The sequence below is a fragment of the Biomphalaria glabrata genome, chromosome 3, assembly GCF_947242115.1.
Source record: "Biomphalaria glabrata chromosome 3, xgBioGlab47.1, whole genome shotgun sequence".
In the NCBI taxonomy this organism is placed as follows: Eukaryota; Metazoa; Mollusca; class Gastropoda; family Planorbidae; genus Biomphalaria; species Biomphalaria glabrata.
In genome coordinates this window covers 20108571-20123009 of record NC_074713.1, presented here as the reverse complement: position 1 = coordinate 20123009, position 14439 = coordinate 20108571, and the positions used below count along the sequence as shown (strand labels likewise).

The window sequence follows — 14439 nt, the reverse complement described above, 5'->3', positions numbered from 1 at the left end:
GCACGGCATTTGCTATATCTTCTCCTCTAGTTTGTCACGAAAGCGGTAGCAATCATAGAAGTTCTTCTTTTGTACCTTGGGAAGACATATACCTGACAAAAAGGGCCACTTGTGCCGTGTCTTTTATGTCGCAATACTAGCAAGTGATAAGGCAGAAGAAAGTTGAATATCTTCCATCTGCAAATATGTTACATTTGAAGACATTTTAGCTATTCTATCTTGTACTGTTTTAGCGGATAGTGGCAAATCTTTGATTCTTTTCAATATTTCTGGTTTGTTTTTGAAATCACGAAACAGTTCTTCAGATGCACGTAGGAAGCAGTCTTTGACATACTCACCATCTGTGAATGGTTTGTCTTTTTTTGCAATTTCAAGTGATACCTCAAAGCTTGCCAGATTAACATTACTTGTAGATTGAGTCCAGTTACTTAACATGAAACTTGATTGCTATCTATGCATTTGGAGCTCGTCAACAGCTTTTTTTCATTCTTCGCCTGCTGGATATTTACTAGCAAACTGAGTATGTTTTTTAGTGAAGTGTCTCTCTAAATTTGATTTCTTATTGTGTGCGAGTTTTTCATGGCAAATGAGGCAAATCGGAAGGCCATCTGAGTTGCAGATGAAAGCGAAAGACTCTGTCCAATCCAGATTAAATTCTCGATTCTCTTCTTCAGTAGTTCTTCTCTTTCTTTTTGTAGATGCCATGATTGCGGTAAATGAACAATACAATTTTAATATCAATATATTTACCAAAGTCTCTTCTCTCCTTAAAACAGTTAATACTCTACAATCTTCCCCTTTTCTTCTTTATCGAACTATCTAATTCTAAGCTATTGTTGAACCTTATGGAAATTCCACAACCTTGTCCTAATTTTAAACTAACTTGTAATAAATTTAATCTACGACCTTGCTACCAGTTATTGTTCTAAAAATAAACCAGACAAAATTGTTTTCAAATATATGACCTTGAAGATAACATAGTTCTAACTCTTTTACTCGAAACTCCACTTCACCGCCAAAGCACGTGGAGTAGACGCCAAATAGTCTTGTGTCGAAAGCCAAGTAAAACGTAATATAGAGAGCTTCCAACGGAAGGACGACAGTGACGACTCGTGTCACGGGGGAGGGGAGGGGTGGAAAGCGAGTACAAGTGGCTGAGAAATATAATCGGTGCCAATTCATTGTTGATAGATAAAGAACGATTTTTTTTCGATAAAAATAAAATTTGCGTAAGGAACTAAAGAGCCGCAGCTTCCAGTCTAAAGAGCCGCATGTGGCTCGCGAGCCGCAGGTTGCCGACCCCGGAACTAGACTTCTCTCTGTCCACAATGTTTCTCGCTAGTATCTGGACCGTCCGAGTTTTGTCAAATATATATTTTCGTTTTTATGTTGAATTTGGACACATTTTTGAATGGAACAAGTTTACTGATTTAAACAATTGAAATAGATTCGTATCATGTAAAATTTACTTCTCTCACAACCGGAAATACATGTGAACGGAAATGTCTCCCCAGGATATGGGCTCTAGATAGAGTCTCACGAGACAATGTTTCACGAGATGAACTATAGTTCGTTCTATGACTGAAAGAGACCAATACACACTATTTACTCTCGATTCCCACATACACTTTGTTTCCCTGAGGTGCTTATAGAAAGTACAAATAATACACACTAAAAGGTATTTATTGCTTTTATAGGAAGTGTCTGCCACAGCATTGTGTCCACACAGTACAAGAGAATTAGGAATCGATCAATCTGTAGTGGATTATTCATTCTTGAGCATCATATGTCTGATCAGTCAGTACTCTTATCGTCCTGTCCATCCATTGCTATCATGTTATTATGTCATTATTTTTGCGTCATTATTAAGGTGTCCCTGTGTTTCTGTGCAAGCCAATGGTATTTATTGTTATCTAAACTGGACTCATGTCTTTCGTTTCAGTTTCCTGAGCATGGATTCTACAAGACTGCCGAGAAGATATTGCTGTTCCGTCATGACGCCAACGACCCGAACATCCTGCGGAAGGTCAACAGCGTGTCGGATGTGGAGGAAGGGTGCCTCATCGAAGTGGTTCTATCAGGTCAGTCGTTTGGTGGTCAGTCTTCACAGCAAGTGTACCTTTTGTTCCGTGCGAGTAAATCTAGTGTTGTCTCTTTATATTTCTTCTTTGTAGTCATCGACAAAATATTTATTTGAGATGTGAGAGGTCTTTCATGTTTTTGTTTGTGGAAAAAACTTTTTGGTAGCTGAAGCAACCTCTCCTGATTTTCTTAAGATGGTGTTAACTGTTTTCTTATATACTCTGTTTGCAATGGATGCCGCTTGAATAGACATTTTGTAAAGACGTAATGTGTTAGTTGCAACCCTTTGTAAACAGATATTCTCGTTGTCTAACTAAAGGACGGTGCTCGGTTGCGAATGTTTTTTTATGAAAGTGATGTCGCAAAAAGAAGATAGATGACGGTATGCTTGACGGACACCACTGATGTTGATGTTGATTTAGGTTTTGATTGGATAAAACGTACTCAAGATTATACCTAACCATGTAACTTGCCTAGTTCTTCACCCAGATTCAGTGTATTTTGTTTGTACTTTGAGAGCGAGCTGATGGGTGGAGAGTCCAAGTCAACAAGAAAGGGTCGCGTGTTCCACTGTAACTTGGGCGCTTGAAGTTTTCAGGTCTTGGTATTTAGTCCAACCAATAAGATCGCCAGTCTGACTTGTTGATCTGTTAGTCACCCTCAGTTTCTATCAGACGGACGACTTTATTTGAGCACTTGCTGAACGAAGTCTTTACTTGTAAGTTTGTAAATTAAGTGTGGACCCATTTTAGGATGGACATGGTGTAGATTTAATCCTGTTATAATCTGATCTCCTAATTTATCTCATTTCAATAAATGTAGCATGTATTTAGATCTAGTGTAATGTATGTAATTTCCTTCCACACTTTACTAGCACAGTAGAATGTATCTTTAATAATCTTACGATCTTTCGAATATGTCACGATTTGTTATTGATCTCTCACTCCCTCCCTTTTCTCGCTCATTTCTGTCGTTCTAACCTCGGTCCTGTTCCCTTTCCTGTTCTTCATTTCATTTTGTATTCTTTGTGTCTGTGTGTGTGTCCGTCCAAATTGATTTTCTCTACTATTTCTCCGCGTGTTCTGAGAAAGCGTTGCCCTTGTCTTTTTTTTTTTTGTTATCTCCATTTCTGCTCATTGTAAAACAATATCCCATCAGTGGCCGTTCTCTGATATCATCTTGGCTTGGATCCTTTTCTTCTTGCCCTTTTCTTCCCTTGGAGTTCTTGAAACAATCACTGACCTCCCCCGCCCCCTTTTACTTACGTTTCCCTGTAGTCTCCTCTTTAAAAAAAAAAAAAAAGCCGTTTTCTTCCTACATAGTCCGATGAGTTTATTGAAGGCTTAGAAATGAGTGTTATGACATCTCGTAGACTTTTGTGTGAGCTGCAGAAGTATTAGGCTACAGGTCGTATTTAGCTGGTTTGTTATTTTATTATTATTAGAGAACCTGCGACGCGGCTGACCCCAAACTGTATCGGCACTGCCGTTCCTTTGGATACATCAGCTGCGTTGGGGGGGGGGGGAATGATGTGTGGGCGACATCATTCTGACCACAGCTATTGCCCAGGCATTCATCTCATTTCCATAAGCTGATCCATAGTCGCTTCGCGTCTGAAGGAGGCCATAGGTAGATTATTAGAGGACCTGTAAAAACGTAAATATTGTTAGTTTAATAGTTTAGTATTTGTCTTGCCACTTGTGAAACTGTAAATATCCAATATGTGTTATTTTGAGTCCATTGCTGTCTTTATATTATAAAATTAATTTATATTATAAAACATCTCCAGTTCCCGTCTCCAAGTGTTCTTGTTTTGTTTTGCCTTTCCAATTAAAACAAACAAACTACAACTTTGTATACAATTATAATACATTTTTTTTTCTTTGCATCTCATAGTGGGTTTTGTCTAACCCACTCTTCTCTACCTCTTCACACTATTAATAGCCACGTATATTGAATCCCCATAATTACGATTGTATACATTTTTTTTAAATCGAATATTTACAAGCGCGTATCATTCTCTATTAAATGTGTCTATGTTTATCACGCTGTGCCCATCCAATGTGCCCAGCAATCTGGTCTCATCATAATGAAGCTGTCTGCACATCATTCTTGTCAATTGCTTCTTTTCCTATTTTCGAAATACGATTTTTTAAAGTCTATTTCTTTGTTCTTCATAAGAAATAGTTTCTTACTCCATTTCTTTTAAGCTGAATTTTTATCTATTTATTTATTCCCCCTGTCGATGTTTACGTATTACTCTGGCATTTTTATTTCTCTACGAGAAGAATAAATCTTGTTTGCTTTCTTTGTTAATTTAATCCTCCTAGCATGATCAAGTTCTTGTGGCTTTGCTATGGAGTCTGTCGATGTGTGTTTCCAAGAGGATTATGAAGAAAGGGAGCATTAATTGTTAGATGATGAAGAAAGGGAGTATTAATTGTTAGTTTTGAAGAATGGCGCAAGATAAGCGGCGCTGTCGTAAGCTGTGTTAAGTACGCCAGACGACTCTAGGATTCTAGACGTGTTATTATTGGTAGATTTGTTTAAATATAAGTTTATTTCATCTTAAGTTAAATGTGTCTCTATTGTAATAAAGGTTCTATTTAGTTTTGTTCACAAAGAAGTTAATCAAGTTAAAGTTTTATTAGTCAAAATAGAATGCTCCTACTGTGGACTAGTTGTTTACCAGCAGTTTGGTGCTATAAGTCAACGACTTCAACAACAGTTTTACTATTTACTTCTTAAGATGGACAGCTATGGGATCATGTTATAGCGGTGAATCCCTTAATGGGCCAAGTTTTGTTTGGTTCAGTGGCGTCATTATAGGATAGTGATGAAGCGCGTTTACCTGTCATATTTGTTCGCTTTAAAAGATAATCAATGTTAAGATCAGTTTTAAAGATATTTAATTACAGATGTAAATGGAGCAGAGAGAGAGAGAGTTGAGTATCAGGTGCTTGTTTCTTCTATTTGAGCACATTGGATAGAAGCGGTTGTGGTACTGCTCGTCTGTGGGGGTATCACTGGTGTTTGTATTGGGTTAGAGACTTGGAAGCTGCTGAAATAGTGTTTCACTTGCTGTCAAGTTCGCGACACTTTTACTGGACACCATTATCACTAAACTTCATTTGATGGTTTTTTTTTTTTTTTTGTTTATATGTGAAGTTTGGCTTAGTGTGTCTGTGTGTAAAGACTGAAAAAAGGGGGTGGTGGTTAATCCTCAAGATTGTTGGCAATACATTAGGTAATCATTATAATTAACAAAACGGCTTGACCAGAAAAAAGGTTAGCCTCAAAGCAGCGCCATTGTCAAATGAAATGACAAAAACTTGTCTGAGAATTTCGATTTAGAGGTACTCGTCTCTTAAATCATTGTTTTGGAATGCAGTCAAGTTTGTCTTAGACACTGCACGGGCAGCAAAGCTCATCTATTTTGATGGCAAACACACCAACCAATCGTTTTTAATATACCCAAATAGCGCCAGGTACCCTATTTAAATCCACCTGAAACATTGGCAATGATGTTTTAGGAGCATAATGTTATTGCAACATTAGGAGTTGGCTAGCTGAAATAAAAGGACAACATCACAGATGCAGCATACATCAATGTAATATACATGAAAACTCAAGGGACCTGCAATTAGGCTGCGTCTCTTATCCCCTTACACTACATAGAGATGTTCATTCCACACTGGAGACAAATCAAGATAAGACTCACACTAAACGATGTCCGCCCTTAAAGACTTAAGGAAGCCTGGGGCTTGTTCTGAATACTCCGTCAGACTAATTAAACGAAGCTAGAGAATGGGGTTCTTGGCCAAGCCGGTCATTGTGCCCACGGTCACATTATCACCTCGTTAGTGGTGGCCGTGGACTAAACATCTCGTCTATGGTCACTTTGTGGAACAAAGAACACCTCCCTCCCTTTTTTCATTGGGTTTCATTAATCCTAGATCTCTGAACAATGACCCGTCGCTCCAGTTAGTCATCTCTAATGGTCGTAGCAAAACTATGGGGTAATTGTTTATGCTATATACTTTTTTTTGTGTGTTTGCTTTTTTTTTTTTTACGAGACCTTTCCCACCTTTTCCCCACTCCTTTAGGTTAGCAATGATAAGCTATATGCTTAGTTACGATAAAGGAAAAAAACAACATCATTTGTATATAATTGTCAGTATTATGTACATTTCAAGATGCGGTACCGGTATCAGTATAAGTTACATAATGTAAAGATTCAGAAGTTAAATTGCTTCACTTGATGTCAAGGTTGAAACATTAAGCGTGGAGCTTACAGTTATTTAGACGAGATTGAACGGGAAACCACAAATCGAGATGGCCAAGAAAAATTACTGAAGAAAGTCTAGAGGCCACAACTAATAGTATTACAATGTAGATCTTCTAAACTTGAGAGAATCCAAGCGCTGACTTACAACTAGGTATAGATTGCTAACTTAACTTTATTGTGAAATTATGTGACAAACGTTAGCTTGCGACCTCTACACTTGCTTGATATATAGATGTGTGTGATACATTTACAGCAAAAAAACTTATATCTGGTATTTGATACACATTTTTCTCAATGTGATCTTGTCAAATACCTTTAATAAGCTAGACCCTTTTTTAAAAAAAAACATTAATTCAGATGATATTATTTGAAAAGTTTTGGTACTATTGAAAAAAAAAAAAGAGGGAATCGTCTTTATTTAAAAGATAAATCTTTTTTTTTCCCTCACTCCGCCTCTCCTTGCCTCTCGGTTAGTTTTCATTTTTCTTCTCACTCTTCTGTCTCCTCGATGTTACTGATTCAATTACTCATTTCGTGCTTATTGTCCACTCTCCTATTGCTACCAGATTGCTGTTAAAATACAACTTATCGACCAGCCACCTCTGTCGTTTATTTTCCACCGCGGTTCTCACATTTGTATAGCTTTGTCCTCAGCTTTCCCAGGGGAACTCGGGCTACATGTTTTGGAAATGATTTGTTTGTTACATATGGTTCACCCCCTCCCTTGGCTTTGTTTTAGTTTCCAATGTGTTACATGATACATTTTGTGTTTGGGGATTATTCTCCTTCTATATTGAGATCTCCTTAGGTGGGGATTTGTTTGTTTAGTACAATTAATAGCGCTACTATCTCTGTCACACTTTACGACATCACGTGGTAGGGGTAAATTAGGCGTTTACAGACATTTGGTCTGTTGTTTAACCGTTTGTACTAGCATACGTCTTGCAGTAGTGCCGTTTTTTTTTAATCGTAGATAGAGTGAACTCGTCTTTTAACGACTATTGTATTTTGATCGTGTTTTTCCTTGTGCAGCCTTCCATACAGACACATCTCTATGTTCCTCTGGGGTTTCTAAAATAAAAAAACAACAACGAATACTTAGGTAAAAAAGATTGAGAATCGCTGTCCTGGAGGACTTCTGACCTTCTCTTCTTCTCTCTCCCCTAACTATGGACGCTTGTGACTGTGAGTGGTTATGTTTCTTCCCGTAATAAATGTATAGCTCAATCATCTACTGGGTAATCTAAAACCTCACTCCATTGTTCGAGCGAGTGTGTGGTTTAAATCCTTCAATTATGAACTTAATCAAGTGGCGATGCTGTGGCGTGGCAAAAGAAGGGGTTCACTCACACACACGTGCGCACACAAACAAAGTAAAACTAGCTACGCTTTTATGTAGACTAGTAGCTTCTAGAGGGTGTTTCGTGGTTTCCATGTCAGATCGTTATCTTTGTTTCAAAAGGATCTAGCGTATTGAATGCGACATAATTAGGCTGAACAGGTGGCAGGTGCATGGATGTCAAATGTGCTTGCAAAGTCTTAACTTTCATGTTGAATGTCAGATCCATCATTAAGTTTCAAAATATCGAGAAAACTATAAAAGTAGGAAGGGGGTGGAACTGGAATAAATAATTTGCTTTAGAAATGGTGTGCACAGGCGTTTAAATTAAAGGCGATGTCATTGTGTGCAAGAAAATAAATTGCTATAGAACTAGCATACACGGGCGTACTAATGTAGCAATTTGTAAGAAAAGGAAGCCGCCTTTGATTGATATCCAATAGATAGATCAGAATGAAATACATGATCAATGAGGAGTACATTACTACATTTCTAATCTGTGCTATTGAGTTTAAGTTGGGGGATACACTATCTTTGCTCCTTGCTCGGCCTGCTAAAGTTCACCTGATGGCAGCCCTAGCAAACAACCCCCACGTTTTCCTGACCATTAGATTTGATTAGTCTGAAAGCAAAGAGTTCTCACTGTCATTTCTCTCCCATTGACCGTGTCCTCTCATTGGGAGACAGACACAGTCATCTCACTTTGAGGGCAGACGACCTTTTTTTTTATATTGATGTTCATTATTTACCTCCCTTTCCAATTAGAGCGCCTACTTCAACCCAGCTCTCATTGCTCTACATTCTGTCGCCCCTCCTCCTCCTCTTCTCTTAAATTGATTCTTTTTTATTTTTTTATGGATGGCTTTGGGCCAGTGTCTGCCAGACCTCGGTGATCATACTGCAAAGGTGAATCAGAAGGCTTGCTTGATAAGGCTTAGTGTGCTACGTACAGTGACTATTTTACCCGTGACTACGTCTCCTTGTTTCATCTGTGTTCAAGTAATACCTCGGAGGACTACCTTCTGAGTGCCAATATCTGTTTAGTGTTTCTACTTCTTTGGTGTTATTTGTTTGTTTCAAGACGACCTATACTACTACCAATAGTTAGGTACCAAGAAACGTGTTACACGCTGGTGTTGTGTGTGTGTGTGATTTCCACTTCGTATTAATCTATTGACACGGACACTAGCGTAATGCTGGTCGGTTATACAGAAATACAACTTGGAATATTATGTCATTTAATAGACCAAACTTGAATGGTAGAATAGACGTATTAAATTATTTTAATATAAACGGATTCAACACATAAAACTTTCAGTTAAACACTTTTTTTTTAAAAGCACGACCACCACGATTTTTCCGCCATCCGCGTTTTCTACAATTCGATATAAGATCTAGAATATTTGCAAACAATCCAGAATCTAAAGTTGAATGTATGTTAAGATCTAGAATATTTGCAAACAATCCAGAATCTAAAGTTGAATGTATGTTAAGATCTAGAATATTTGCAAACAATCTAGAATCTGAAGTTGAATGTATGTTAAGATCTAGAATATTTGCAAACAATCTAGAATCTGAAGTTGAATGTATGTTAAGATCTAGAATATTTGCAAACAATCTAGAATCTGAAGTTGAATGTATGTTAAGATCTAGAATATTTGCAAACAATCTAGAATCTGAAGTTGAATGTATGTTAAGATCTAGAATATTTGCAAACAATCTAGAATCTGAAGTTGAATGTATGTTAAGATCTAGAATATTTGCAAACAATCTAGAATCTGAAGTTGAATGTATGTTAAGATCTAGAATATTTGCAAACAATCTAGAATCTGAAGTTGAATGTATGTTAAGATCTAGAATATTTGCAAACAATCTAGAATCTGAAGTTGAATGTATGTTAAGATCTAGAATATTTGCAAACAATCTAGAATCTGAAGTTGAATGTATGTTAAGATCTAGAATATTTGCAAACAATCTAGAATCTGAAGTTGAATGTATGTTAAGATCTAGAATATTTGCAAACAATCTAGAATCTGAAGTTGAATGTATGTTAAGATCTAGAATATTTGCAAACAATCTAGAATCTGAAGTTGAATGTATGTTAAGATCTAGAATATTTGCAAACAATCTAGAATCTGAAGTTGAATGTATGTTAAGATCTAGAATATTTGCAAACAATCTAGAATCTGAAGTTGAATGTATGTTAAGATCTAGAATATTTGCAAACAATCTAGAATCTGAAGTTGAATGTATGTTAAGATCTAGAATATTTGCAAACAATCTAGAATCTGAAGTTGAATGTATGTTAAGATCTAGAATATTTGCAAACAATCTAGAATCTGAAGTTGAATGTATGTTAAGATCTAGAATATTTGCAAACAATCTAGAATCTGAAGTTGAATGTATGTTAAGATCTAGAATATTTGCAAACAATCTAGAATCTGAAGTTGATTGTATGTTAAGATCTAGAATATTTGCAAACAATCTAGAATCTGAAGTTGAATGAAACTAGTGGTTGTGGATTTTTGTTTGTTCAATACTCATTGAATTTTGTCTATACGTAGAGTATAGTATGCTTCTATTTCTGACTGACTTGCCTCCTGCGCCCACTACAACTTGTGGACATGTTCAGAATAAATGAGATTGGGTCGAAACTAAAGTGTACATTGGAAAGGTAATCCAGTACATGACATGGAGGCCAATACGAGGAAAGCGCAAACAGGGAAGTCCTCGTATAACTTGGCGCCACACTTTCATGGAGGACCAGAGAGCAATGGACACCAGATGGGAAGAGACTTCGGACATTGCCAGTGATAGATCTAAGTTCAGTACTTTTAGTATAAACTTTGTCCAACCAGCGTTCCATTCATACAACAGTGATTTTGATTGAACATCACCCCCCACCCCCATTTTTTTTAAAATATAAAAAGGAAAAAGATGCTTTGATGTCTATTTATATATGCGGATATATCCCTTTCTTTTTGTTTCTTGTGAAATGAAGGATAATAAGGGCTTGCCAATAGTCTTTCGTTAAGGTAGAACAACTGAGCACAATAAATGTCTAAGGTGTATCATTTTCCTGTCCACAAATGTATGCTTATGTAGCATCAAAAGTAGCGAATGATTTCAACATTAAAAAAGATATATATAATGCTCTTGCTATTGACTCTATAATGGATAAGATCAGAAAGTATGAAAGTGATAAATGGACACGTCAACTGTTGGGGAAAACGATTTTAATAGACGTCTTTCTGTAGGAACTGGAACTTGTCCCCAGAGTCACAGACGTGATGACAGTGTTCACAGCTAAACAAAGATTAATTTTCCCAGACTTCCCTGACTTGGCCCGCCTTCTGCTGAGGAGATATAACACCGCCTCCTGCCAAGAAGACGTAACGATGTAAAACACGATACTTGTTCTGATCTTAATAAGATGACCATTCTTTTGTTCTGATCTTAATAAGATGACCATTCTTTTGTTCTGAGCTTAATAAGATGACAATTCTTTTGTTCTGATCTTAATAAGATGACCATTCTTTTGTTCTGATCTTAATAAGATGACCATTCTTTTGTTCTGATCTTAATAAGATGACCATTCTTTTGTTCTGATCTTAATAAGATGACCATTCTTTTGTTCTGATCTTAATAAGATGACCATTCTTTTGTTCTTATCTTAATAAGATGACCATTCTTTTGTTCTGATCTTAATAAGATGACCATTCTTTTGTTCTTATCTTAATAAGATGACCATTCTTTTGTTCTGATCTTAATAAGATGACCATTCTTTTGTTCTGATCTTAATAAGATGACCATTCTTTTGTTCTGATCTTAATAAGATGACCATTCTTTTGTTCTGAGCTTAATAAGATGACCATTCTTTTGTTCTGATCTTAATAAGATGACCATTCTCTTGTGTGTGTGAAAGTGGTACACCAAGTCAACACCAACCTCGATATCAGATTTGAAGTCCAAATATATTTGTTGCCTATGTTTGCTGTTTCTGTCACGAGGATTGACTAGGCCACTAGGAGAAGGATTTTAAAAACAAATGAGATGGGAGGAAATAGCTTGTTTAGGAAGACTTGGAGACAACTGCGCGGTGTGCCTATGGCAGCCAAGAATTTTTTCCAGCAAAATTTAATGGGATAGTCAATCGATAGTTACGTCCTTGGGGGTTGTGTGTATGTGTGTGTGCTAATCGAAAGAGAACGTCTATTCAGAAACGTTTTGATTATGTGTGTGTGTGTGCCAGCATCACCCCCCCCCCCAAACAAGAATGATGTAATATATGAGCTAGATCAGTGATTCCCAAAGTGGTCCATATAGACCCCCAGGGGTCTACGAAGACCTCCAAGGGGTCTACGAAAGTAAAAAAATAAATTGGGGGTCTATGAGATGTCCACGGGGGTCTACGGTAATAGATTTCATTCAAGCAGGTCGTAACTTAATTTTCACATTCCATTAGTGTAATTATTTCATACACTAATATATGATTTGTACCCGAGTTAATCCTTTCAATATTTATCCTGCTATTGAAACGAAACATTCTTGTATTCAATTTCAATACTTATTTAAATAGCTTAATTTTGTCTACATGTAACTAATATTTAAAAAAAAAAAAAAGAATGTAGACAGTACAGCGTTAATTATTTAAAATTGGGATTCCTTCCTTCCTTGTCAAACAACAGTTGCCTAAGTGACTTTTATGACGATATGAAACCAGTTACGCTGGAGGATCATCTGAGACAATGCCACCCTGACAAAAATTAAGATTTGAACAACTTTCAAACACTCAAAGTTCAGAATAGACCCACAAAATCTCTGTTCGACATCATATAGAGAAGATTTTGTTTTGTGAGCGTCTTACAAGATTTCTTTACTTATAGCAAAATACGGAAAAAAAACAAAGGTCGATAATTGTTATTACCTTTTTACAAAAACCTACATCTGTTACTATTAAAAGAATTTCTTTAAGCGACAATACAGTTTAAGGTCGCTTCGGTGGCCTGAGTTATAAAATTAAAACCTTCTTATGTAAATCTTTGCAAAAGATATTAATACAGTTTGGTCAGACAAGGTGTAGTGCTGTGTGCTACAAACTGTCTAATGGTCACCATCTTATCTCATCTCATCTATGCCTGTGGTCCTTTCTGGGCATAGGCCACCAACCAGCTTTTTCCAGGCATCTCGGTTCTGGGCGAGACTCTCCAACTGTCTCCACGTCTTGCCCATCTGCTTGGCATCTGCTTCCAAATCGCGGTGCTATTGTAAAGCTCAAGCAGCCTTCCATTAGCTGAAGAACACCTGGGGATCTAGGGAAAAAGCACCACCACCAAGATTAGGCTATGTAACACCATTGTTAAGCCGATACTACTTTATGGAGAAGAGACCTGGAGAACCACCATCACCACCATGAAAAAAATCCAGGTATTCATCAATAGCTGCCTGAGGAAGATTCTTATAATCCGCTGGCCAGACAAGATCTCGAATGAGGAACAGTGACAAAGAACAAAGCAGCAGCAAGTAGATATCCTTCAGAGACGCTGGAAATGGATAGGTCACACCCTTTGCCAGCCTGCATCCAGCATAACATGGCAAGCCCTAGCCTGGAACCCACAAGGAAAGAAGAAGAGGGGATGGCCCAGGGATACATGGCGGTAATGTTGCCGTCTCCTTATATTTTCTTAAGGTTGACCGACGAGACCTGGTTTAGGCTCCAGTTACTCGCCTTTGCCCCTCCGCAGATTTAATATTTGAGCCACATGTGAAAGATCAAGAAAGACACTAGAAACTGCTCTTTGCGAAACCTTTTACAATGATACTTAAAGCATATTAATTAATTAATTAATTATTTAATGTTAGAAAGACTAATTAATAGAAAAACAGATTTGTGTATAAAACATTATATCCGTAGTTGTGTAGTTTTAAATTACTATTTCACTCTTCAACGCACTACAGTTAGAAATTTGTTTAAAAATAATGTTGATGAATTTGCAAAAATTTGCAAGTTGAGTAGGGGGTCTACCGAAAACCAGAAAACATGGCAGGGGGTCTACGAGACAAAAAAGTTTGGGAACCACTGAGCTAGATGAACCTAGTGTTAGAACGCTGTGCCCACACAAATTGTATCAACAATCCCAATGTCCTCTCTCTCTCTTCTCCAACTGTTGTGCGATGTTTCATCTAATGCCCTTCTCTTTGATCAAGCGAGGCTTTTAACAACCACAACTTTTTAGCCCATTTGTTTTTAGGAAAAGGAGGGGGGGTGGAAACAAGTTTGTATGATTTGTTCAAACTGAGGATTTAGAAGATAGGAGAATCTTGTCTAGTTGGATGTCCATTGTGGTTGGGAACAGAGTGATGTTAGGGGGCCGATGGAATGTATTTTGGAAGTCTCCTTCCATTGATGACAACTAGACGAGTACAGGCCTTAGTAGTCCATACAACAGCACGGTCTGTGCACATAGTTATTGGAAGGTTTATCGTTCAATGCACACCTCGTCATCATCTTTCATTTGCACACGGTGTTGTGTTCTCGAAGTGCGTCTGTATGTCTTGTATGTCAAGTACAGCAGTATGTGTAAAGAATAGGTCATTGTGGCCGAGTCTAGTAGAACTAGACCTGTTAACAAAAAAATAACAAAACATTCTAAATGCTCTCGCACGTGTGAGTGAAATGTCAATGAACATTTGTAGACATCCAGTGAACCCGGAAGCTGACGTAGAAGCT

At 37.3% G+C, this 14439-nt stretch overlaps 1 protein-coding gene across 5 annotated transcripts in view; it reads left to right on the top strand.

The window, feature by feature from the left end:
* The window catches only part of LOC106059311 (serine/threonine-protein kinase D1-like), a 94034-nt gene that overhangs the window by 24968 nt on the left and 54627 nt on the right, over positions 1–14439 (top strand). For all 5 annotated transcript variants that reach the window (XM_056023903.1, XM_056023910.1, XM_056023901.1 and 2 more), the window contains exon 2: positions 1943–2081. In XM_056023903.1, coding sequence (XP_055879878.1) covers positions 1943–2081 — 139 coding nt within the window. The remainder of the gene's footprint in view (positions 1–1942; positions 2082–14439) is intronic.